This window comes from Talpa occidentalis, unplaced genomic scaffold, assembly GCF_014898055.3.
Source record: "Talpa occidentalis isolate TD23 unplaced genomic scaffold, MPIMG_talOcc4v2.1 talOcc4.7, whole genome shotgun sequence".
NCBI lineage: Eukaryota > Metazoa > Chordata > Mammalia > Eulipotyphla > Talpidae > Talpa > Talpa occidentalis.
In genome coordinates, this window is record NW_023605083.1 from 83,586,554 (window position 1) to 83,610,274 (window position 23,721).

Below are 23,721 nucleotides of genomic sequence, written 5' to 3' on the forward strand. Positions count from 1 at the left end.
ATGATGACAACGCCCAGCTACCTGCCTACGGTGGACTTCAAATCCCAGTTTGCAATGCGCAAGAAGGCCAAAGGGCGGGCGAGAGAGCATTGCATCTGGGAGCAAGAATCGCGATGGGTCTGATGGATTGTGGGAGTCGTAGTTCCGTGTGCGTGCACTGCACTGTACGGTAGGATGGACTCCGGCAAAAAGATTTGCCTGCCTGGAAGGAATACTTATGATCGCTGAAGTGCTGTATTCTGGGATTTGTAGTCTGGAGGTCTCACCTCGCATTCTGGGCGGGGATCATACTTCTTTCTCGGCTCCCGCCCCTCCCCCGACTGTAAATGAAGCAGTGGAATGGCATCATTGTGCCTGACACTAGGTGTTTAGTTGGCATTGCTGCCAGGTAGCTGTGTGTTGCGCACTTTTGATGTTAAGGGATGCTTAGCGTTCGCAGAGGCATAAAACTGGAAAGGGCTTACACACAATCTATGTTAATCCTCTGACTTCCAGATGCAGGTTCCAGAGAGGAGCAGTGATTGCCTAATTCACATAAAGATTTTGTGGCAGACCTAGAAATAAAAACGTATTTCTTGACTTCCGGACCAGGACACTGTCCATTACACCATGTTAACTGTGAGTTGTTGCTGCTCCTTCCATTGTTACAGTAGGAAGGAAGAATTAGTTAGAGAGGGGATGTCAGTGTATGGTTTTAGATTTCGGTTTTTCTGACTTTTCTGATGATTCTCTTAGTGCATGGCTTGTATTGTTCTGGTGGGGACCAGGCAGGGAGGTGGTGGGGGGAGGAAATGTCATGTGAATCTGCTGTTCTCCGTCCTCTACCAGCTTCAGCAAACAAGACATCTTAGTAGCCATGAGTCAGACGGAGATGTGGCTCTCAGAGAGGGCTGAGCTAGATGTTTGGAAGTGGTCAGACATAATTTCTTCTGAGGCTGTACTTCATGCCACACACTCTCAGAATTTGTGTCCTCTCTCACTTCCTTCCTGCTGCTCAGGGCTCAGCTGTGTGCTGTGTCAGCCTGAAGGCATTTTGGGACAGATAAGCCAAGGGCACATTCCCAATGAGACTTTGCTGTGTTCCACACTGTCAGTTGCAGTTGAGAACAGGTACAGGTAATGGAGTAATGAGGGAAATAATACTTGACTCTGTTGACAAGTGCCAAGGTAACTAATCACTCCACACACCTTCCTTATGGAATCTGGAGGGTGAGGGTGTTCCATGAGTGTCAGGAGTTGGTGCCATCTTGGCCAGATCCAGCCCAGAATTTTTAAGGGAGGGTAAGGAGAGTAGGTGGATACAGATGCCTTTGTAAGTGACCTCTTGTGGCTAATTTAGGCACTGCACTCTGCAATGACGAACCTCTCCATCCAGGCAAGGTGGCCTATGCTAGAGCCTGCAGGTGGCCAGCAGTGAGTTGTTAAGACCTTAGAAGAAGGTGCTGGTTGCTGCCGTTATTTCTTTCAGAAATTGTGTCTGCTGGCTTCTGAGTTCCCATAACTCCTCTTTGCCTGCCTCTTGGTCATAGCTGGAGAGCAGCCATGCAGAGCACACCTCTAAGTATGGATGTGGATGCCAGGGGCGAAGGGTAGTGGTATAAGGGCTGGAGGAACCAAACCTGGCAAACTTTGGCAGATCCTCTCCAGCCAGCTTTTTTCAGAGCCCGTGGATAGGGCTTTTGCTAAAATAGCCAAGCCCCTAATTTGTATTAACCCCTTGCCTGGTAGTTTGGATGTTCTCTGAGGCCAAGACAGACTAGGTTTGGGTCTCCCTGGTGGTGTAGGGGTTAAGTCTCAGAGCTATCATGCTATTATCACCATTGCAGCCTGAGTTCAATTCCCGGCTAGGGAGCTAACCCACATGGCACAGCAGACCTCTCCTGTCTCGCCTGCTGCTCCCCTCAGCAGTGTATTTCAGTCAATCTGCCTGTTCTACTTCCTACTCTGCTATGGTGAATCCTCTCACCACCCAACACCTCTGGCCTACTTGACTCTGTTGACAATAAAAATTAAAAAAAAAAAAGACAACCTAGGCTTCTTGTCCAGGGGGTTCAATCTGTGATTTCTAGTCTAATTTCCTCACTGGGAAAGCGGGGTGGAAAGATGTGTGAGGTTTCGTGGGCCTTGTCAGCAATACAGTGGCATTGGAAAGGGGATTGGGACTGTGCCAAACTATAGTTCTGAATCTAGCCAAGAGGAGGAAATGAGACATTGGGGTGGATAAGTAGTTAGATTCCTGGACTCCCACAGCCCTGTGGTTGGGGGCTTTCATTTTACCTGCCATCTGTTGCACCAACCTTGTTGGGACAGTGGTTCCTGCAGCACCTGCATGTAATTGGTTTTTTATAAAATCTGGGGACAGTCAATTGGTGGGTCAGTGTGCCTTCTGGTCCTGAAGTCCACATCCCATTTTTCTCCCACCTCCCTGTGTTTCAAGAAAGCACCATCCACTGGGCCATTACTTGGTTTTTTCAAAAACACCATTTTAATAAGGAAACAACAGAAATAGAAGATTGTTCTCTGGCTGGAGCCCAGACCCCATATAATACATTACATGTACAAAGTGGCCTGCAGCTAGCTCCTGGGCCTCTCTGACCTCCCTGTTCCAGACCAAATTCCTGGGTCCTTGGACCTCTGCTCCTCTCCAGAATATGTCTGCTCTGCTCTCCTTATCCCAAAATACAGTGGCCAGAAGGAAAGCCTGGCAAGTGGCTGAGGTTGGTGGGCAAGAGGACGTTTGCAACAGCCAGATTGACATTAGGGGTGGGTCTCCCTCTCCTTAGGGCTGCCAGGGGAGCACTGAGGTATCCTGCTTTGGTGTGGAGCATGAGTGCCTAGGGAAGCCCAACCTGAGCTTCGATTAGGGCCCCTAAACCCCTTAGGATCCCTTAGAATTATTGCCTCCACTGGGAAGGGACCGGAGGCAGAAATGTCCATTCCTGGGACCTTAGCAAAAAGACTGGAGACTTCCCTGGAGGGGCTGATGTCAGCATGCCAGGCCTCCCCAGAGGCTACTGTTGAGAGCAGTCTGGGCACTGGTGAAGGCCCTGTGAGGAGCACCCTGGTGCAGTTTCCACCACTAAGTTGATCCTGCAGCAGGCTGCTGGGTGCCAGGACTGGATAGTGGTCATGTGGAGGGAGGTGCACCCACTCTGCCTGTGAATTCCAGGTTGGCGGTCCAGGGCAGGAAGGAGGGTCAGGAGAATGCTGGTTCTTGATGCACGTGTTCCAGCTGCATTCTGTTCACAGTCAGATGTCCCCTGACTTGGGCCCAAGGAAGGGCCCTAAGAGGCAATGGGACCAAGAAAATAGATCCAGGTGGACATTGCAGGAAGGGCACAACTTCTTGAGGGATTGCTAGTGTCTCTTCCCAGGTGGTATGTACAGGAGGTGGAGGGACAGCAGGAAGCTGGGAGCTTTGCTGCTGGGCTGTGATGCAGGGCTCAGCTGGCTTCCACAGGCTGCCCCACCTAGATGGAGACTTCATATTCTCTGGTCTCCTGCAAAGGAAAGAGACTGCTGGGAGTTGGAAACTTGTATAAGCTTTGCCTGCCTCTAATCCACCTGCCCAAAGAAAAGGGAAAATGGAAGGGGGTTTGGCAAGACCCTCAGGGACACCCTCCCAGAGAGCACAGAATTGGATCCTGGGTAGGATGTCAGGGTCGGCATGAATACTTACTCCAGATTCATAAGTGGGATTGTCAAACGCTGACTCCACGGTGATCCGGTCATAGGGGCGGGGGCGTGTTCGGGGCAGCTGCAGGGGGCTTTTACCCTGGAACCTGTGGGGCAGAGAAGCCCGTGAGTCAGGAGTACAGGGTGGGTGTGGCTCAGGTATGTAGGGTAGGAAGGGAAGCCAGACTCACCTGGAAAAGTAAAGGTACACACCTCCCACCAAGAGCGCCATCCCTACCAGAGGCAGGAAGATGGCAGCTGCAATGTGGGCAGCATCCAGGGTGCCAGAGGCAGCAGGTGCTTTGGCAACTGAAAACAGAAGATAGAAGCGGGGCAGAGGTCCCTGTCACCCTGGACTCCATCCCCTCCCCACCTCCCAGGGCATCTGGCCACGAGTTCCCTCTAAAAGAGTGGGGGCCGGGAAGGAGCTTTGTGCCCTGCTAGTCCTCAATCTCTCTCTTTCTCTGCCCTCCCTCCTAGGGGAACCCATGATCTGGGAGCTGTGAGAACCAGGGGCAGGGAGACTACTTCTCTGGCCCTCAAGGGTGAGGGCTCACCATCCAGGCTGCGGCCGCTGTAGAATCCATCCAGAGAGGCTGGAACAAGAGGGGAGGGCCAAGGGGAGTGGGTGAGCCCAGGAGGTCAAACCACTAAAGCAGGGAGTGGGCTGATCATGGCAAGGATTTGTCCAAGGAGAGCCCAGCCCAGGATTTGTCTTGGAGTCACTAGTTAAGAAGGATCTGGCAGACTGGGGAGATCAAGGGGACATGGGTAGGGGATTCTGTTCTTAACACTGGACATTATTGCCTTGGCAAGGGTTCTGGGGGTGGCAGAATACTCACCAGCCCTACAGATGGGTGGGGGGTCACTCCAATGTGAGGGGTGCCCAGGCACACACTTGATGCTAGCCTGGCCCTTCAGCACATAGCCGGGGGCGCATGAAAAGTGGACAGTAGTCCCCGCTGGATGCAGCCGCTTCTCAGGACTCCGGGCACCATTCTCAGGGGTATTGGGGCCATGACATGGCTTGAGCTGTTCCACTGCAACAGTCAGAGCCCAGTGAACACGCCAGGCCCCTTGCCTTCAGACGCAGCATCTTTTATCTCCTACCAGAGGCTTCCACCCAGTTGACACTTACAGAGACATTTGGGGGCTCGGTCACTCCACTTGGGGCTGCTGGCTTGACGATCATGGCAGGTGAGGATGGCACTTCCTGTCAGCACAAAACCCTGGTCGCAGATATACTGCACGGTGGCCCCCACAGGAAACTTGGGGCTTGAAATGAGGCGTCGGCTGTGCTCCACATCCCCAGGGTCATGGCAGGAAGTCACTATGGGTAAGGGATGATGGGAGGAAGTAGCCCAAGTCAAACTCCGCAAAAGCCACTCTGGCTTTATTCCAGGCCAGTCAACGTCTTCCTGCCATATAGCTCCACCACCTATTTATCTGTCCCTACCATTTTACTGATGTACTGCCCCCACCCCCCAATTTGTTCCCTTCCCATCCATCAGAGTCAATGAACTCTGACGGACCATCTATCAGGAACAAAATATTTGTGGATAACCCTGTGAAAAGGTATTATCCCATTTTTTTTAGAAGATTTATTTATTTATGCATTCAAGAACAGGGATGCAGGCCAGAGGTGTGGGTGGGGGTGAGAGGATTCACCAGAGACAGAATGGGGAACAGAACAGGCAGAGCTACTGAAATGCACTGTTGAGGGGAGCAGTGGGCGAGACAGGAGAGGTCTGCCGTGCCATGTGGGTAGCTCCCTGGCTGAGGATCAAACTCATGCTGCAGTGGCTGCGGACAACTTCATAATGCTGCATCTTAACCCCTTGCACCACCAGGAAGGCCCTATTATCCCATTTTATAGATGAGGAAATGGAGGCTATGAGAAATGAAGGAACTTCAAAGATACCAGTTAATGCAGGTTCAGAATACAGGGAGAGGCTTGCAGGTTGTGTTGGGGAGAGGAGCATGGGGAACAGGTACACTCACCCCTCTGGCAAGAGGGCAGGTCCTCACTCCAACTTAGGTCCCACTGGCACATGAGGACGCTGGGTCCCACCACCTGGTAGCCAGGGTAGCACTGGTAGGTGACCACGGTGCCATGTACCAGCTCTGGCTGTGACGGGCTCTTCCAGCCGTTGGGGATCTCAGGTAGCTCTGGACACGTGTCATTTCGGGGTACCTCTGGGGGCACAGGGCAACAAGATGCAGGCCCTCAGCATCAGAGCAGCTGTGCTAGCCTCCCTCACCCTGAGGGCTCTCCCACGCCTGCCACTTTGGCCTGGGCTTCGTTTGGCCTGGGCAGGCTGTGACACTTTTCTCCCTACTCCCGGGCCCCACTTTGCCTCCGCCTCAGGTCCTGTTTTCTAGATTCCAGGGTATGATCTAGGCTCTCGCTTTACCTCTAAAAGTATTTTGGCCATTCCTCACTCCTGAGAGAGGGGCCAGGTAGGGTGGGGAAAATTACTTCTCTTAAAGATTGTCAGAAAGGGAGAAAACAAGCACCTTCCCTTAGTTCCCTATTTTTGTTATGATCTTTTTCCTTCTGCTTACCTAAATCCCTCCTTTTGCAACAAAAACCTCCTCCTGTCTCCTAGGCCCTCAGGGAAGATAGAGAACAAGAGTAAATTCCTTCAGGTGACACCTGGAGCTTCTCCAGCTTTCCCTCCTCAGATAAGAGCATTCAGGGCCTTTCTGACTTGTCATGGTTTGGGTCTGCTTTCTGGCATCCCTTCTTCCCCAGGCAACAGGATGGAAAAGGGGCAAGCTCACCAAAAAAGTGGATGACAAAGCCCTGCTGATAGCCCAGCACTGAGGCCCCGGGGTCCGACTGAAACTGGATGGTGACGTCGGCCATGGAGGTAAAGAGCTTGAAGTGGCCTCGGGGCCCTGAGTACTGACCCAGGACCCGGGCTGTCAGGTCATCCCCATCATAGAAGGTAAGTACGTCGCCAGGGCCAATGCGTAGCCTGTGGAGGAGGTCTGTCAAGGAAGGCAGGCCTGGGGACCCCAGGAGGGCTGGGCAAGAGATACCCCAGAGCTCAAAGGCCAGCTTGGCCTAGCCCAGTGGCCACTCACACTCGGATGTCCAGCATGATGCGCTTGTCCTCCTCCACATGCACACCCCAGATGCAGTCCTGCCCACGGCTGTAGGGCTCTGGCCAGTTGGGGGAGAGCACCACGCCGGCTGAATCTGTGATCTCTCCGCTGCACACGGCTGAAAGGCAGGGGAGGCCCGGGAGGTGCGTCCCCTCTGTGTCCCCCCCAGTGCCATGTCCTGGGGCTGCAACCTGCCCACAAGAGTGCCTACCCATTGCTAGAGGGAACCCCTAACTTCTCAGCAGGCATTTTAAATCACACATATCACAGGAGCCTGTGGCTCCAGGGTCTGCAGCTGGGTCCCTGGTACCCTCCCTGCTCCCTGCCTTGGCAGACCCATCCAGTTGAGCCTACTGACCTCGGCAGGCTGGCTCTGTCTCATTCCACTGGGGGTCGTGGGGGTCAACACACTCGATGATGATGGAGCCCTGCTCCAGAGTGTAACCAGGGTCGCAGCTGAACTCCACAGTGGTACCCACAGGGTAGGAGGGTGCGCTGCTGCTGAAGTTGCCGTATTTGACAAAGGGCTCATAGCAATGGCCCTGCTGGAAAGCTGTAAACCACAGGGCCCAGCCCAACTCAGCCTTGACTTGGGCAAATGGGGCAGATATCCTACTGCCCTCCCCAGGGCCTTTCTCTTCCTGACTAAAAATGTATGCTCAGGCTGGAGCAGGGGCCTGGGACAGCCCAGAGCATCCATCCCTCTTATGCACAGGAAGTTGTCATGATTACCATTGTATTCCCAGTGCCTACTTTTGTGCTTACTGCACAGAGGCGCACAATACATGTTTTTTTCTCAATGAATTAATAAACACACGTGTTTGTCTCTAGAATGTCTCTTGCAGCCATTCTTCCCTAACGGTAGGGGCCTTTTTCACTCTAGAGAATTCATTCTTTTAGACCAGAGGGCCTGAGTCCAGGCAGGGGTCCTTTGCAAAGATGGGGTAGGGATCCTGGACTTGAGGGAAGAGGGCGAGAGAGGGCAAACGAGGCCCCAGGTGGGCAAGGGCTGAATTGAAAGGAGTGGTCGTAGAATATGGAGGCAGAGGGGAAGGGTGTGAGAGCCCTAAGCCCCTTGCTGAAGCCCCCCTCCCTGGTTAGACCCCAGCAGGCTCACCCTCATAGCGAAGGGCCATGCCTGCCGCTGCCCCACTGCTGTCGGTACTGAGCTCCACAAAGAAGTGTCGGCTGGAACTGAGCAGGCCCTCAATAGGCAGGTACTCCACCTCGTAGGAATCGTACACAGGTGGGGCCTCCACATTGTCCCCATTGCGGATGATGAGCCTGGTGGGGAGAGTGACAGCCGTGTGGATGGTCTCCCACCTGCATGGGGTGCGGCTTCCAGCTGGGTGTTACCAGGTCAGGCACTTCCATCCCACCTGTCATCATCCTCTGCCAGGGAAACCTTCTCAAAGTGCAGGTGCAGCCGCTGGCCCTCAGGAGCCTCAAGCAGCCAGTGGCAGGTGAGGTTGTTGCTATAGTTGCCCGGGAAGCCAGGAGAGACGATGCGGCCGGTGGTGGCATTGCGGATGACCCCTCCGCAGGCAGCTGTGAGACAGGGACAGGCGTGCAGTCTGGGCCCCTGTCTGGATCCCAGGCAGCCTAACAAGGCTTCCGGTCCAGTCCAGCTTGGCACCTTCTGCATGGCGCACCAGGGATCTTGTTTTCATGGTCCCAAAGGTCAGCCTCCTGCCTTGCGACCCAGCAGCTCTAGGCAGCCTGAACTCTAGAATCCCACCTCTTAAGCTTTTACCCCTCTGGACTTTTACTCCTCTGGGACTATTCATATGCAACTCCCTTGACCTTAGGTAGACCTGACTGTGGGGTACATCTGCTTCTTCTCCTGGTAACACTTCCTTAAAAGCAGTTATTACTTGGATATGCCCCTTAACTAGGACCGCTCCCCTCCCCAGGCAGGGGTCTTTTCAGACCAGGCACAGCGGTGGTCTTCAGTGTTTATTGAGTAAAATGAGTGAGTGAATGTACAAAAGAAGATAGGACTAGACCAGTGAAGACAAACATCTGCCATCCGTCTCCAAATCTTGTGCCCTTAGAGGACATTGCTAGCCAGGGGATGACCTTGAACACTTAAACAGCATTGCTGACACAGTCACACACCTCAGCTGACTCCTTAGGGCCTTTGCAGCACTGACCCCACTGGCCCGGGCTATCCTCTCTGTCCAAGGAGAGGTGGAGCTAGCCCCCATCAGTGAGGACAGCTGGGTTACTGGGTCACAAGTCTCGACAGTTAAGGGGTCTTAGGCAAGAGGAGAGTGACTGGTTTCAGGCAGCGCTTTTCTCTCCTGGAGACACAGCTCTAGGCCTGAACTCTCAGAGACCCGCCTGCTATGGCCTATATAGTGCCTTTGTCTCCACATGCTCAAGACAGCAGAATATTTTAACCCAAAAAGCTCCTGGAGAGGGCATGTGGTGAGTTTCTTCTCTGCAGAGGACAGACATTTCTGCTTTGTCTCAGAGAGGAACTGCCCTTCAAATCTGACCATGCCCCATCCTTTGCTTGGAGTAATTCAGTGACTTCCAATTACCCTCAGGCTGAAGTGCGAGATGGCGTTCAAGTGCTTTATGAATGTGACTCTGTCCGCTACACCCTCTTCTTTAGGCACGCCTGACCATCCTCACTATACCACGCTGCTCCACGTGTCCCTTTGTGCAGGCTGTTCCAGGACTCCACTGTCCTGAGCTGACATTCATGTCGGCTTTCATGCATCTCCTCAGGAAGCTTTTCTTTCTAGAGCAGCTCTCCCTTCCTCAGATCCCTACCTTACCTTGAGTCTTCCCCACTCACCACTTTCTATACTCAACTTGCTTAGCTGTTTGCCTGTCTTCCAAAAAGACAGACAGCTCCTTGAGGGCAGAGACCACATCTGCTTTATTCATCTCGGCTTCTGCCTGGCACCCAGTAAGGGTTTACAGAATGAAATAAAGTTCAAAAGCCCAAGCCAAAGAAAAGAAGAAACCCAAGTTGCTTTTCTCCCTGCAAACCAAACATTCCATCTTCTTTCTGCTCTCAAGCCCCACACCCTGGCAGCAATCCCAGACTCCCTGACCACCCAGAACCAGAGTCTCCTTTTACTTTCCTCTTTCTTGCCTCAATGCCTGTGAAACCTATTCCCTGCTGTCCATGCTCTCTTTCCCAAGGTCACTGTTGAGCTTCAAATCCTCTTACCTGGCTAGCTTGCTTGCCCCCCAACAGCCACCTGACTGGCTCGCTTGAGAACAGTTCTGATCTTCCTCTCAAAAAACTCAATATCTCTGCACCCCATATCTTGGCCTGATGTTCAAGGCCTGCCCACTACCCCCTCCACATGTCTCAGTCGAACCTGGCTGTCTTCTGTGTCCCTATACACTCCCTCGCCTCCTTGCCTCTGTGTCAGTTCCCATGTTGTTCCCTCCACTGAGATGTGAAACTTTCAATGCTACATCCCCCAGAATCAACTAAGAATGATTGCTTCTTCCCTCTCCAGTCACTTTATGTCTCTCCATTGCTACTTTTTACTTCCTGTTCTGGAAGTTGGTGGCCCATGTTCTTTATTCTTCCCCCATTTCCTGGAAATACTGGCTCTTTGAAGGCACAATCCTGTTTCATTCGAATTCATATACCTGTGGTGCCTTTATATAAGTACAGGTTAGCTAAATGTCACTGAGGTCTGTGACCATTCTCTGGCTTCTGCTGGAGAGCAAATGAAGGTGCCAGACAGCAACAGAGCAGAGGTAAGAGGTCCCTCCCCTTCTGCTCAGCATTGAATCCCCCTGGGGCCACTTACCAATGCAGGTAGGCTCGTGGGAATCCCAGAAGGGCTGGGTGGCATTCAGACAGGTAAGGAACTTGGCACCCTTCAGCTGATAGCCAGTGGCACAGTTGAAGCGGGCACTGCCCCCAGGGTGGAGACTGGTGACAGTCACAGTTCCATAAGTTGGACGTCGGGGGAAGTGGCAACTCAGGAGATAGGCTGCAGGGAGAGAATAGGTGAGTGTATGGGGGGCAGGTATTCTAGAAAAGATTCAGTTCCCTATTCAGGGAGTGCCAATGGTATTTCCAGCAGCCTGGGCTGATTGGTGGAGTAAGCTCAGAGCTAAAAGTTAGGAGTTCTGGGTTCTAGTATAAGTTTTGTGACTAGTTACTTAGGCTTGCTGTGTCTTTTTTTTTTTTTTTAAAGATTTATTTATTTATTTATACAAGCACTGGGTACACTCAGAAGCTCGGGAGGGTGAGAGGATTCACCAGAGCCAGAGCAGGGAGCAGAGCAGGCAGAGGGACCGAAGTACACTGCTGAGGGGAGCAGCGGGCGGCAGGAGAGGTCTGCGTGCCATGTGGGACCCTCCTCCAGTGGCCGGGGAGCAGCCGAGGATCGAACCAGCGCTGCAGAGGCTGCGGGCAGCTTTGCAACTCAGTGCTCAACCGCTGTGCCACCGGGGAGGCCGGCTTGCTGTCTTAAGCTTCCTTATTTGTTAAATAAATTTCAAAATGCTAGCCCCCCCCCCCACCAGGGTTATTTTGAGAATAAGTGAGATAGTATTTTATTCAACTTGGTATCCCTGGAACCAAGTTGATAGTTCATTTTCAAGAAATTTTTGTTGAATGACTTACAGATATAAAAGGACTTGAAATAATGAGAAGTCTATACTGATGTAAAATATTGATATTTTTCCTATAGAGGACAAATATGATTGCAGCAGGAAAGACTGAAGGCAGACAGTAAGTGCCTTCCGACTATTCATGAGAAATGCTAAAATGCTTGATGGCAAAGACCATGGACTTCTTTAAAAAACAGTGTGAGGGTTGGGGCCTACCTGGTGGTGCAAGGGGTTAAGATGCAACCTATGAAGCTCTCCTCAGCTACTGCAGCATGAGTTTGATCCCCAGCCAGGGAGCTACTCACATGGTGAGCAGACCTTTCCTGACTCGCCCGCTGCTCCCCTCAGCAGTGTATTTCAGTCAGTCTGCCTGTTCTGTTCCCCACTCTGTCTCTGGTGAATCCTCTCACCCCCCTCCACACCTCTGGCCTGTCCCCCAGTTCTTGTATGCATAAATAAATAAATCTTTAAAAAAAAAAAAAAAACAGGATGGGATGAGGGTAGGGAGGCAGGGTCTGCTTTCATGGAAGTTGGAGGAGGGACAACTTGCCCTGGGAAACCTGATAGCTCTTTGGACTTGTCATACCAAGTATGACCAAATGGTGGCAGCAAATCCTACAAAACCACCTGCAAATCCAACCCAGTTACAGTAGAGTTGACTGAAAATGGGGTCAGGTCTTGGGTCTGAGAGGTGGGGAAAAAGGTGGGAGAAGCTGAGGAGGGAGGCTGAGCAAAGTCGTGGGTTATAGCCCAAAGACCGTTGGAGTAGTGGGAGAGACTGTCTAAACTGAGGAACCACTTGAGGGTTGGGAGGGGCAACAGGCGGATGGATGGGACAGATGCAGACCGGCGCTTCTGTGTGCCTTTGTGTGAATAGAAAATGGGGATACCTCTGGGTAGACCAGGGTACAGAAACATGTTTTGTGATTGTCACCTGTCCTGGCTTTTATTACTAGGTCTGTGAAAGGGGAGATGATTCCTGTTCTTCCCTCTCTAGTGGGAGGTTCATTGTGATTAGCAGGCAGTACAGGGCAGAGGTCAGGATGTGGACTCTGGGGTCTCACTGCCTGGGTTTGAATAAGACTCCCCTACTTGCTCTACTTACTACCCCTACTTGCTCACCTTGGGCACCTCTATCACCAGGGGGCTGTGCCTCCTCACCCTGCAATTTACCTGACTTCTCTGTACCTGTTTCCTTGTTTATACCCATTGGGAGTACTGCATCCCGAGTCGTGTGAGAGGTGGAGAGGACATGTGTGCCTGGCACAGAACAAATACAAAAGAATGTGCCAGCATGATGTTACTGTTTGTAACCTTAATAACCTTAACAACCTTACACCTCACATGTGCATGCCCTTTGCAGCTTCTACAATGCTACTTGGTGCCTACAACATGTCTGGGAAGAAGGAAGGTAAGGGAGGGATTATTAACTCATTTTCAAATGAGGAAAACTATGGTTCAGGGAGACCGAATGATTTGTCCTGGTCTCATAGCCAGTAAGTGGCAGAGTGGGCACTTGATGCTTCCGGCTGGACCCTGCTGGCTTTCTATCTCCTCCCCACCTGCACCTCCAGGTGAAGTAGAAACTTGGACTCAGGAGTCGGCATAACCTGACAGTAACGGGCAAGTTTGCACTGAGTGGTTGTGCAGGGTGGCCACTGAGAGAGACCCCAGGCCAGGATAGGGTGGAGAACAGAGTGTGAGGTACTCCACCCAGAAGGGAGATGGTCTGTCACTCTAGGAAGTCCAGGTCATGAGCCAGACCTCGTGCACAGCACTAGTACTTACATCTTCCTCATGGGTTCTTGTCAGAACTCTGGAAAGGGAGGTTCCCCATTTTTAGAGTAGAAAATTGAGCTGGGATGAGGTGAGAGCAGGAGGCTGGGGGCAGGTGACAAAACCCCCAGACTCCACAGTGGATAAAGTGCCACTTCCTAGGATGAGCTTCCTCCTGTTGCCATGACGACCGTTCCCGGGGAGCCTGCACCACTGCAATCTGTCGAGCTATTTTCTCACTGGCGTCTGTTTCTGGGGCCAAGTTCGGTGCCAGGAATGTTCAGGAGGGAGGAGGCAAATGCCTGGCAGGGCCCTGTGCATCCTCACCTGGGTTTGAGGAGGCTATGGAGGGGAGTTGGACCTTGCTCCTGACCATGAGGCCCTTGTGGCGGCCCATCCTCGTGACCTCTAGCATCATTTTGGGCGGCTCTGGCAGGAGTGTGGCTACTAGACTCCTCACCCCCTCTTCTGGCACCCTCTTTCTCCAGCCCAGGGAGACGCGCGTGTAAGCACACGCTCCTCCTGTTCCCATCTCTGGGATCAGGGCTAATTACAGCCTATAATTAGGGGAATTACACTCATTAAGGAAAGAGCTGATCATTGACAAAAACTGGGCCGTGGAGGGAGGGCTTCTGGGAGCTGAGAAGGAGGCAGCACTGGGCCAGATATCCTGCTTCCCACTTAGGGTCTGCACCCCTTTCCAGGCCTCCAACTTGCTGCCTTTCAGTCACCTTTGTCTGGCACAACAGAAGGGAGGTCCTGGGTTTTATGCAAAGGAATTCACAACAAGGGAGAAAGTTAGCATGGCGTGAAATTATGCCCCTGCTAGGGAGGATTGATGAGCCATTAGGGAGGCTGGCTAGGCCACCTAGATGCTCACCCTTGCCTCAGAGAGCCCCTTGCTCTGCCAAGCCCCTGCCCACCACCAGGGCTCCCTGCTGATGTGCCAGACTTCTCCCCAAGTTTGGGCAAAGAGGCCAGGAAGGAGCGAGTGCCCCTTAAGTGGGGTTCCGAGCATCCCCATCTCCAGTGCCTGCCCTCCTCTCGGGCTGAGGCCCCCCGCAGTCCGTGACAACCTAAGGCAATGCTGTGATTGTTTACACCAATTATTTCCACATTAGCACTCCCCAATCTGAACTGGTTACAGGGATCAAAAAGGGCATCCCCGGTGGCGCAGCGATTGAGCGCTGGGTTGCGAAGCTGCCCGCGGCCTCTGCAGCGCTGGTTCGATCCCCGGCTGCTCCCCGGCCACTGGAGGAGGGTCCCACATGGCACGCAGACCTCTCCTGCCGCCCGCTGCTCCCCTCAGCAGTGTACCTCGGTCCTTCTGCCTGCTCTGCTCCCTGCTCTGGCTCTGGTGAATTCTCTCACCCTCCAGCGCTTCTGACTGTACCCAGTGCTTGTATGCATGTATGTATAAATCAATCAATAAATAAATCTTTAAAAAAAAAAAAAACTTGGCATGGAGAAGGGGGGCCAGAAGGGATTCTGAGGGGAGAAGTACAGAGTCCCAGCCCCTATACCTCCCTTCCCCATCCTGCCAGCTCTTTAAGGCTCTTTCATGGAGCATGTGCTAAGCACTTGACACATACCATTTTGTTTAATCCTCAGGGCAACTTTGTGGAGTAGGTGTTTTAGTCTCATTTTGTGGCCAAGGAAAAGGAAGGTTAGAAAGGTCAAATGACCTGTTCAAGGTCAACACCAGTGGGAAGGAGATTTAAACAGATTGCTCCATCTCCTGTTGATTGATTTAAACAGATTGATCCATCTACCTGTGATTTTCCCCGTGACATCATGCCATTGGTTGACGAGGGCATGGGCCAGCTCCAAGGTGGCTGAGATAGTTCAGGAAAGTCAGACTGGTAGCTAAGGACATCCAGATGGTCACTGTCAGGCCCATTTGACCTTGACCCCCTTGCTTTTGGGGAGAAGGTTTCTATCTTTATTGCCTATTTAAATGTCTGCCTCCTCAGGAGATTGTGAACTGGAGGGGAAGGACCTGGCTGGTTTACCTTGATATCACTTGGCAAAGAGCAGATGCCTAGGAAAAATTTACTCAATGAATGAATGAATGAGTGGGAATGGACACACCTGAGGCTACCTGGTCCTGTGTCAGCCCCCCTTCAGGACCAGTTCTCGGCAGGGTGATAGGTGGAGGAGGAAAGGTCCTGGATGTGTCAGATGTGCCTACTCACCTCCCACTCTACAGGGCTGCACTGGGCACCTGTGCTGTATTTCCTAGTTTCTCCCTGTTCCCCCCACCCCCGCCCACACCCAGAGTTTAATAACACCAGAGAGCCTGAGGATGACAGCCAGTCTGAGCTAGTTCTTCCCTCAGTTGTCCAGGCCTACCTTGGTAGTGGAAATGGAAGGTGCCAGGCCCAGCAGGAGGTGGAAGACTCTGGAACCTCAGAGCCGCCTGGTGGGTAGGACTGCGGATGACTTGACCCCTCAGCATGAAAGACTGGTTGGCCAGGGGCAGTGGGTCAGGTCCCCCCAGGCCCTCCACAGTCACAGTTTCCCCTTCCTGGAGGCTGATGTTCTGCACCTGTGGGTAGAATAGAGCATGTGAAGCTGGGTCAAGCTTCCAAGGTCACAGAGAGATGATTAGCACAACTGGGATTTGTAAAAGCATGTTTCTGTCTCCAAAGCTCTTCAACTACAACAGCTGCTTCTCATCTCTTCAGTTGTCTGGGTTCAGTTTTCTCATCGATAAAGTGGGGGCAGGGTAGGTGTGTTGAACTAGGTGATGTTTGAGGGCCTGGTCAACAATGTGAAGTTTTAAGCATCAAATCTGTGTGCCCTGCTTTTTTTTGTAGGTGCCCTGTTGGATGCTTTGTCGGCACCTCTCACTCATCCTGCCTCATAATGAGCTGCTCTCTCCCCTCAAACTAAACTAGCAGCTTCCTTGGCTCCTCACTCAGAAAATGACCTTATCATCCACGTGCCCAAGTCAGAAACTGGCATTTCGCTGCCTCCTTCATACCTCACACCTATCAGTCACTCAGTTCTGTCAATTGGGCCCCAAATCTATTCAGTACTCTTTACTCCCACTGCCACTTCCCCAACTCTTCACTGTAATCGCTTGCCTAGGTCATGCGGCACTCTCCTGCCAGCCTCCCCCTGCCCGCAGGATTGCATCCCCTCCTCCCCCCATCAGTATTCTCTGAACTCAGACAGTTAAGAGCCGTAACTGTTGCTAATCATGGTGCTTCCTTGTTGAGCTCCTCCAGTGGCTCTTCAGTAAGTGCACAAAGCTCATAGTATCTATCCCAGATTCTTTGCTGTGGCCTTCAAGGCCCTGCAAACTTGGCCCTGCTGCCTGCTCAGCACCAGGCCCGACATCATGTCCTCCCCGCGCCAGCCATGAGTCTGTTCTCTCTTTCCTGGGCTTCTTCCCTCTAGCTGCCACAAGCTCCTCTGCCCTCAGTCCCTAGGGCATCCTTCTGGGCTCCAAACCTCCATTCCAGCCCTCTGGGCACAGTGCCGCACAGGGAACGCCTTCCCTTCCTCCCTTCCAGTGAAGTTGGTCATTCTTTCAGATCTTAGGGTCACCAACCTCTGCTTCCCAAGCAAGGCCAGTCAGTTCCTTTGCTTTAAGCCTTCTCTGCCTGTCCTCTCCCCATCTCTTTGTTAAAACCTAGGGTGGCATTTTGGGTCACGACACCCTCTTCACCAGTCAGCTGCAATAAAGATGCGTGGAGAGAGTGCGGCCATGGGAAGTACATTTCTCCCCTGATTCCTGTGAGCTGGAAAGTGCAGAGGATGCTGAGCACAGCCAGGTTCATAGAAACAGCTGTGTTAGACTCCGGGCCCCTCAACTGTGGGTGCTGAGAACAGATGTGCCCTGGGGATGCCCTTGCTTGGGAGAAAAGACCTGGGCGTTCTTGGGGATCCAAGAGCACATGTAAGGAGGGTGCTGGGACTGAAGTGACACCCTTCGGTGAGGAGCTCCCTTCTAAAGCACTTTGGGCGGTGGCGGCTGGACCATCTGCCAGGGACGTCCCCCAGGGAATTCCTGCGGCTGGCGGAGGCTGGATGAGGTCCCTTCAAACTTGGAGATTCTGATTCTAGAGTTGGGCAAACAAGACTCACACACGTGGAATCTGTAATTATCGAGAGATGCCAGGCAGCATATAATTCTGCCTTAAGTGGCACTGAATGCCTGCAGCAGGAGTCCTGGGGGGGGAGTGGAGGAGCTGCAGGCTCTGAGAGCACAGGAGCAGGTGGGCTGGGAGTGCCTTAAAGGGAGGTGGGGACAGGAGGAGGAAGGGAGGCCATCACTGCAGGGAAATTACTAAGGCAGTGAAGGCAGAGAAGTAGAGATGAACTTGGCATTTTTTTCCCTAGTTGCCTTAAACACCCTTTTTACCTCTAGCTTCTAGTTCCCGACCCTGCTGCTTTGCCAGCAACAGAACAGCAGCAGCAGCAGCAATAAAAATAATTACCATTTACAGAGCACCCACAATGTGTCAAGCCTTGTACTATTTACAGATATTGTTTCATATTCTTAGCACTGTTCTATAAGGTAGGTAGTAAAATCCCCATAAGTAAACAGAGGTTCAGAGTGGCTAAGGAACTTGCAAAAGGTCATACAGGTGTTAAGCTGCAGAGTCTTGCCTTGCTGGAGGCAAAGGCAGCTCCTTCCCTCTCAACCTCTTGGTGATGTCACCTGCAGAAACAGACTTCTAGACATCTTCATTCCCAGCCATAGGCCTTCCAGGTTAGCAGCAGAGTGTTGGCCAGACCTGGCTTTTCCCAAAATGTTTATATCTTGGATATAAACATTGTCTAACATGGTAGATTTATATTCCCACCAGTCACCCTTCCCCTCAGAAGCCAATAAAGCTGAGAAAACTGGGAGCTGAGGTGCCTGGGCTCCTCTAATCTGGGAGAGGCATGGCCCCCCTCAAAGTTTGCCTGGCTCTTGACCCTGGTGGTGAGGATTAAGATCAGAAGGTGGGAAGGAGTGGGTCTGGGTGGCTTGGACCCAGCAGGCACCCGGTTCTCAGCCAGTCTGTCTGTTCAGCTCTGGTCCCTAGGGTTTCAAGCACCCACTTGCAGACTTGCCGCTGTGGCTGGAATGTAATTTGTCACTTGTGTGAGGGCCAGGCCTGACAGGGGCCAGACAGGCCTGGGTGTTAGACAACGAGGTGAGGACGTCTTGATGCAATTTGCAGGCATCTGAAGAGCTTGGGAGACAGATTGAAATGTCAGTTCTGCTCACAAGGGCCGTCTTCCCACACCCTTAGCCAGTGACAGGAGGGGACCAGGGGGCCAGGCAGAAAGACAGAAGCAGGGGGAGCTGAGGACAATTCCCATAAGACTGTGGGTTATCTCACCCCGGCCAACTTCCAGCCAAGCACAGGGTCAGGGAAGGAAATACAGCCATTGTGAGGGGGATGGATGGGCGGTGAGGCTGAGTCAGGCTGCCTTTGCCAACTTGACTGTCGCAAGGAAGCTGCCAGTCAGGTATTCGGAACACAGCCTAGTGGTATGACTCACAGGTGGGATGGGGCCACAGTCTTTGCACACAGCTGCCCAAGTGCAACCCTGCAGGGGCAGATGAGCTCTAGGATGTATCTTGTATGCAGCACCACTTCCAGCATCTGAGCCCCCTGTCTCCTGTCTCGGCTCCTGACCACAGCCCCTGCTCCACACCGCAGGCCCGGTCACCGCCACTGGCGTGTGTAACTGACAAGGGGCTCGCTGCATGCGCACCCTTCCCTCCAACACATGTGCAGGTATGTCCTCCGCACAGGCACTCCCTCACACTCTTCAGCTCCCTCATGCCAACAGTGATGTAATAGCACCTTTTCCTATGAGACCCTTGATAGTTTTCACAGCTCTTTCATACCTATTGTTCTCTCAGCTCTCATGAACCACAATAAGGCAGGCAGGACAGGCAGGGTTTACCACCAAGCTATGGCTAAGGGAAGCTTGTAACCAGAGAAGCGGAGAGCTCCTCTTTGGGCTCACACAGGAAATCCTGGTAAAACTGGTGCACCAAGTCCTTGTTTGGGCTTTGCCTCCTGCACAGCATCCCAAGCCTCACCCCAAAATGGGCGAATTCCAGGTGGGTGTCCCTTAGGAGCAGGCGGGGCCTACTGAGGAAAGAGGTTGGTGCAGAACCCAGACACCTTTCCACAGCTGGAACTCCCTATCTGGATTTGTCCCCTGCCAGGTCAACCTCCTGGACCAGGGAAAAACAGGAGCTCTTGAGTCCTGACATCAGATCCCAGCTCCATAATCTTCTGGTTGAAAGGTTTTTGGGTCATAGGTTCTTGGGCAAGTCATAAGGACTCTGAGCCCCAGTTTTGCCTGTGGAATGGACAATAGAACCTACCTCATGGGGCTATAAGGATTAAATTATTTCCCAGCCCCCACTGTAGGGGCTCAGCACAGAGGGGGCACAGCATTAGAAGTCTTCTTTCCCTTCCTGGGGAACCCTGGACTCCACCCCGGCAAAACCCTGGCATTTGCCATGTTGACAACTGACTGTGGACCCACCCCACCCTTGGGTCTCACAGCTAGAGACTACCTGGGAACTGACCTCTCTCAGGCCCATGTTCTGCAGCTGCTAGGGAACAGGAAGCCAGGTTGAGGGGTGAGGTGCCACTGCCCATTTCAACCACAAGGGAGCTACCTGAACCAGAAAAGGAGTGTCACTCAAGAGATTGGCTTCAGTCTGCTTTTACAGGAAGGCCAGAGAAGGCCTGGGGCTTAGCCCAGACACCAAGGGGTAAAGTGCAGATACAGGACAGGAACCCCAGTCTTTTGTGACAGTTTCTGGGCTCTTGCCTGAACTGATGCTCATCCACAAATCCTTATGGGACAGGGTCTGCTCGAGGGATGGAGAGAGGGGCCTAACTGCATGTACCCCTGTGGCCTCCCTCAGATGGCCCCTCTGGGAATCAGTAAAGAAATCCCCCAAATATCTCCCCCACTGACCTGCCACCCTCTTTCTGGTGCCCACATCGAGCCTGGTCCTGACCTGGTCTAGAAGGGCAGGGTGATCTGGCTGTCAAACTGACAGCTTGTCTGGTGTGGGAGATGTGTGTGCCACTGGGGCCACCTTGGGCCTAAGCAGGGGCTGTGGGCAGCTATGTCCAGGCTCCAGATGGTACAGAGAACATTAAAGCCAAGATAGAGGCTGGCAGTGGGAAGCACTGGAATGCCAAATGCAGTGATAGGCAAGTGCCAGGCCCAGAAAGGCCTGGAGCCCTCAGGGAAGACTGGCTGTCTAGAGAGGGGATGAGAGCCATGTGGGCCATGGTGTTCATGTCCACCCATCCTGAAGGTATTTCTCTGGCTCTCTCAAGAAAGAGCCTGCCTAGTGTCTCCGTGCAGGCTGAAACTGGTAACACCCCTCTGATCATGGAGGGCCTGACCTGGCCTCTTCTATGTGGGCAGATCAGATCCTCAACCCAGAGGGCACCCTGAAGTGAGGTGGGAAGTGTGGAATGAAGCAGGTTATGAGGGACTGTGGTCCAAGTTGTGGAGAGCTGGGCTGTTAGAGATTCTGGAGCCCGTGAGGTTGGTCCTCATGAAAAGGGAATTGAGGGCCTCCCCTGATGGCGCAGGCGGTTGAGCGCAGCGCTGTGAAGTTGTCCGCAGCCTCTGCTGCGCAGGTTCGATCCTGGCCTACCGGGTCGGGTCCCACATGGCGCGGCAGACCTCTTCTTTCTCACCTGCTGCTCCCCTCAGCAGTGTATTTCGTCAGTCTGCCTGTTCTGTTCCCTGCTCTGTCTCTGGTGAATCCTCTCACCCTCCCGTGAATCTGACCTGTACCCTGGTTCTTGTATAAATAAATAAATAAATCTTAAAAAAAGGGAGGGGAATTTGGAGAGGTTTTTGCCCAGGGCCCCAGATTTTAGCAAGGGCTGCCGCCGTCATGGGGCTCAGCATGGTGTCAGGGATGTGATTTGTGAGACCTTAAGATGATCTCATCCAGGGCCTCCCTGGTGGTGCAAGGGGTTAAGTGTCAGCAATCATGAAGCTATTGGCAGCCACTGCAGCATGAATTCAATGCCCAGCCAGGGAGCTAACCACATGGCAGAGCAGACCTCTCCTATCTCACCTGCTGCTCCCCTCAGCAGTGTATTTCAGTCAGTCTGCCTGTTCTGTTCCCTACTGTCTCGGGTGAATCCTCTTACCCCCCACACCTCTGGCTAGTACCCCAGTTCTTGTATGCATAAATAAATAAATCTTTAAAAAAAAAATGGTCTCATCTCGTTGCCCAGATGCCATCCCATTCTACTGGGAATTCATGGAGGAGCAGACAGAGATTTATCCAGAATGGGGAGATGATGCAAGCCTTTCCCCAAATCTGAAGTAGCAACGGTCAGCCTTCTAGGCCTTCCAGCTGCCTCACTCATCTAACCCTAATTCCCAGCACAGCCTGGCTTAGCTGCTAACCCCAGACAGAAAGGTGTTCTCAGGCCTGAACTGTTCCTGTGCCATGAGGGTCAGTCTGCTTGGGCTGCTGGTCGCTTGTGCATCAGGCCTCAGAGCAGGTGTCATTACCTCCAGGAAGCTTTCTCTGACATCCCAGGCTGGTGGAGTGGACCCCACCCTGGAATCCCCACAGTCCTCTATGCTTCCCACCTCCATCTTCAATAGCACTGGGCCTTCTGTGCTCACAGTTTATGATTTCTCTCTCCCCCACTGTGTAGATCTGTGTCTCCAGAGCCTAATCTCTTATAGAGAGTAATTGCTCTATTGAAAATCACACATCAAAAAAAAGAAAAAAAAAGAGAGAAAATCACACATCAAAACAAAGAAATACAAAGTATAGCCCTTTCCCCCACACATGCGCACAACATTAATGATTAACTGTGTGACCTTGGACAGTTCCCTTTCCCTGCCTGGGATAGTTGGTTTTTCCAATGATCCAATCAGCGGGTATAGGTCAGTAGTGCCAGTAATGCTTCAGGTCCCAGTGGCCAGTGTGGCACAGCCAGGAGGCCTAGATGGAAACAAGGGTTGTGGAACTGATTCCAGAAGGAGAACCTTAAATCTTGCTCTGGCCCTGGCTGATTCTGTCCCTCACCCTCTCCCTACCATGGCCTCAGATTCTATCTCAGGCCAACAGGGGCCACAGGATCCCCAAGGGCCCTGTCCCCAAGGCACTGAGGTGGAGGGTGGCACTGGGATCAGCCCACCACGTTTCCTGATAGTGATCCAGGGCTGTGGCAGGTCTTTGCCTCCAGGTTGCCTGGTAACAGCTTTTGCATTTTGATGAAAAAAAATGTGGCAGCACCAAACAGACACAGGGCTTATGTGGAGGTGGGGTAGGGGGTCAGCATCCAGGTGGGGCCTGTGCCTGGGCCAGGGCTGGGGCAGGCAAGCCAGCATCTTGCCTTATTATAGAGAATACCAGAGCTGGGTCCAGCCTGGCCCAGTGGACTTCAGAGAGGGGTAGTCTTTGAGGGGCAGGCAGAGCCAGCACAGACCTGCACGGGGACACCTAGACTGGCATCTGCCCCTTCCCACCCCGTTCTCCACACCTGCAGCTGGCGCCTTCCACCCTGTGAGCCACAGCCGGTGCCACCTCTCATTAGGTGATAATTTTACATTAATTACTTTAATTAAGCTGCACTGAGTGCTAATGGCTTGGTGGGGGGGGGACTGTTCCTAATTACCTTTCCAGTCAGCCCAGAGTGAGGGGCATAGAAACTGGCAGGGCAGGAGCAAACAGTTGCAGAAGGGGACAAGATCACCAGTGGTGGGAGAGGGTCCCTTCCTCTCACAGCCTGACTGAGAGACCTGATACCCTCAGAGGGGGGCTAGGGCACTGCCCAGGACAGGTGTAGAGGGCTCTAGGCCCAGATCAGGGCACTGTGGTGGGTGGGGAGCAGGCTGGGAGTGGGCAGCAGGCAGCACTGCCCTGTTCCCTGGACTGACCTGCCCCTTCCCTGTGCTCTTGAGATGCCTGCCTGACTGTCTCAGCTGGGTGGAGGGCCTCTCCCCTCTCCCGTCACTCAGTCTCCAGAGGCAGGTCAGACATCTCTTCATTCCTTCCTCCTCATTCCTTCATCCATTCAGTCAACTGTGGAGAATCCACTCTGGGACCCATGCTCCAAGGTACTCCTGGAGGAGCTCACACTCTGGCTGGGGAGACGGACAGCTATAAGCAGGTGGACAGAAGGCCGAGTGGTGCAAGATAGGATGGGGGATGTCCCAGGCTGTGGGGATCAAGAGAGAATTTCCAGAGAAAGTGATGAAGGTGGTTTTTGAGTCCCATGGGAGGGGATGGTAGGAAGCCTGTGGGGAAAGCAAGCTTAGCCCATTCTGCTAGCTGTGAGCTGTTCCGTACAGAGGGAAGGAGAGGAGAGGGAAGTTACTCTAGCCACGCCCAGAGGCCTCCCCTTGATGCAGAGGCCCCTGGGGAGGCACGGGAAGTGGGACTGATTTCCTTTGAGAAAATGGCTGCCATGTCGTGGCAGAATGGTTGGGAGGAGGCAACAGGTGAGGTGCGCTGCACCATTGGGGGAGGGATGATAGAGGATGGACCGTGTGGCAGGTGTGGAATGGAGGGAGAGAAGTAGGCAGATCTGAGTG

At 52.9% G+C, this 23,721-nt stretch overlaps 1 protein-coding gene across 2 annotated transcripts in view; it reads right to left on the minus strand.

Moving 5' to 3' along the window:
- Window positions 1-2,472: 2,472 nt before the first annotated feature.
- Window positions 2,473-23,721, minus strand: part of SEZ6 (seizure related 6 homolog) — a 43,913-nt gene continuing 22,664 nt past the window's right edge. Inside the window, exons 4-17 of one of the 2 annotated variants that reach the window (XM_037494172.2) lie at window positions 15,511-15,706; window positions 10,572-10,757; window positions 8,166-8,334; window positions 7,904-8,070; window positions 7,145-7,339; window positions 6,766-6,904; window positions 6,460-6,656; window positions 5,677-5,871; window positions 4,814-5,005; window positions 4,518-4,715; window positions 4,233-4,271; window positions 3,867-3,984; window positions 3,680-3,782; window positions 2,473-3,500 (exon numbers count right to left, since the gene is read on the minus strand). In XM_037494172.2, the coding sequence (XP_037350069.1) occupies window positions 3,471-3,500; window positions 3,680-3,782; window positions 3,867-3,984; window positions 4,233-4,271; window positions 4,518-4,715; window positions 4,814-5,005; window positions 5,677-5,871; window positions 6,460-6,656; window positions 6,766-6,904; window positions 7,145-7,339; window positions 7,904-8,070; window positions 8,166-8,334; window positions 10,572-10,757; window positions 15,511-15,706 (2,124 nt within the window). In that variant the 3' untranslated portion in view covers window positions 2,473-3,470. Of the gene's footprint in view, window positions 3,517-3,679; window positions 3,783-3,866; window positions 3,985-4,232; window positions 4,272-4,517; window positions 4,716-4,813; window positions 5,006-5,676; window positions 5,872-6,459; window positions 6,657-6,765; window positions 6,905-7,144; window positions 7,340-7,903; window positions 8,071-8,165; window positions 8,335-10,571; window positions 10,758-15,510; window positions 15,707-23,721 lie in introns of both variants that reach the window. The other variant, XM_037494171.2, reaches the window with a different exon arrangement.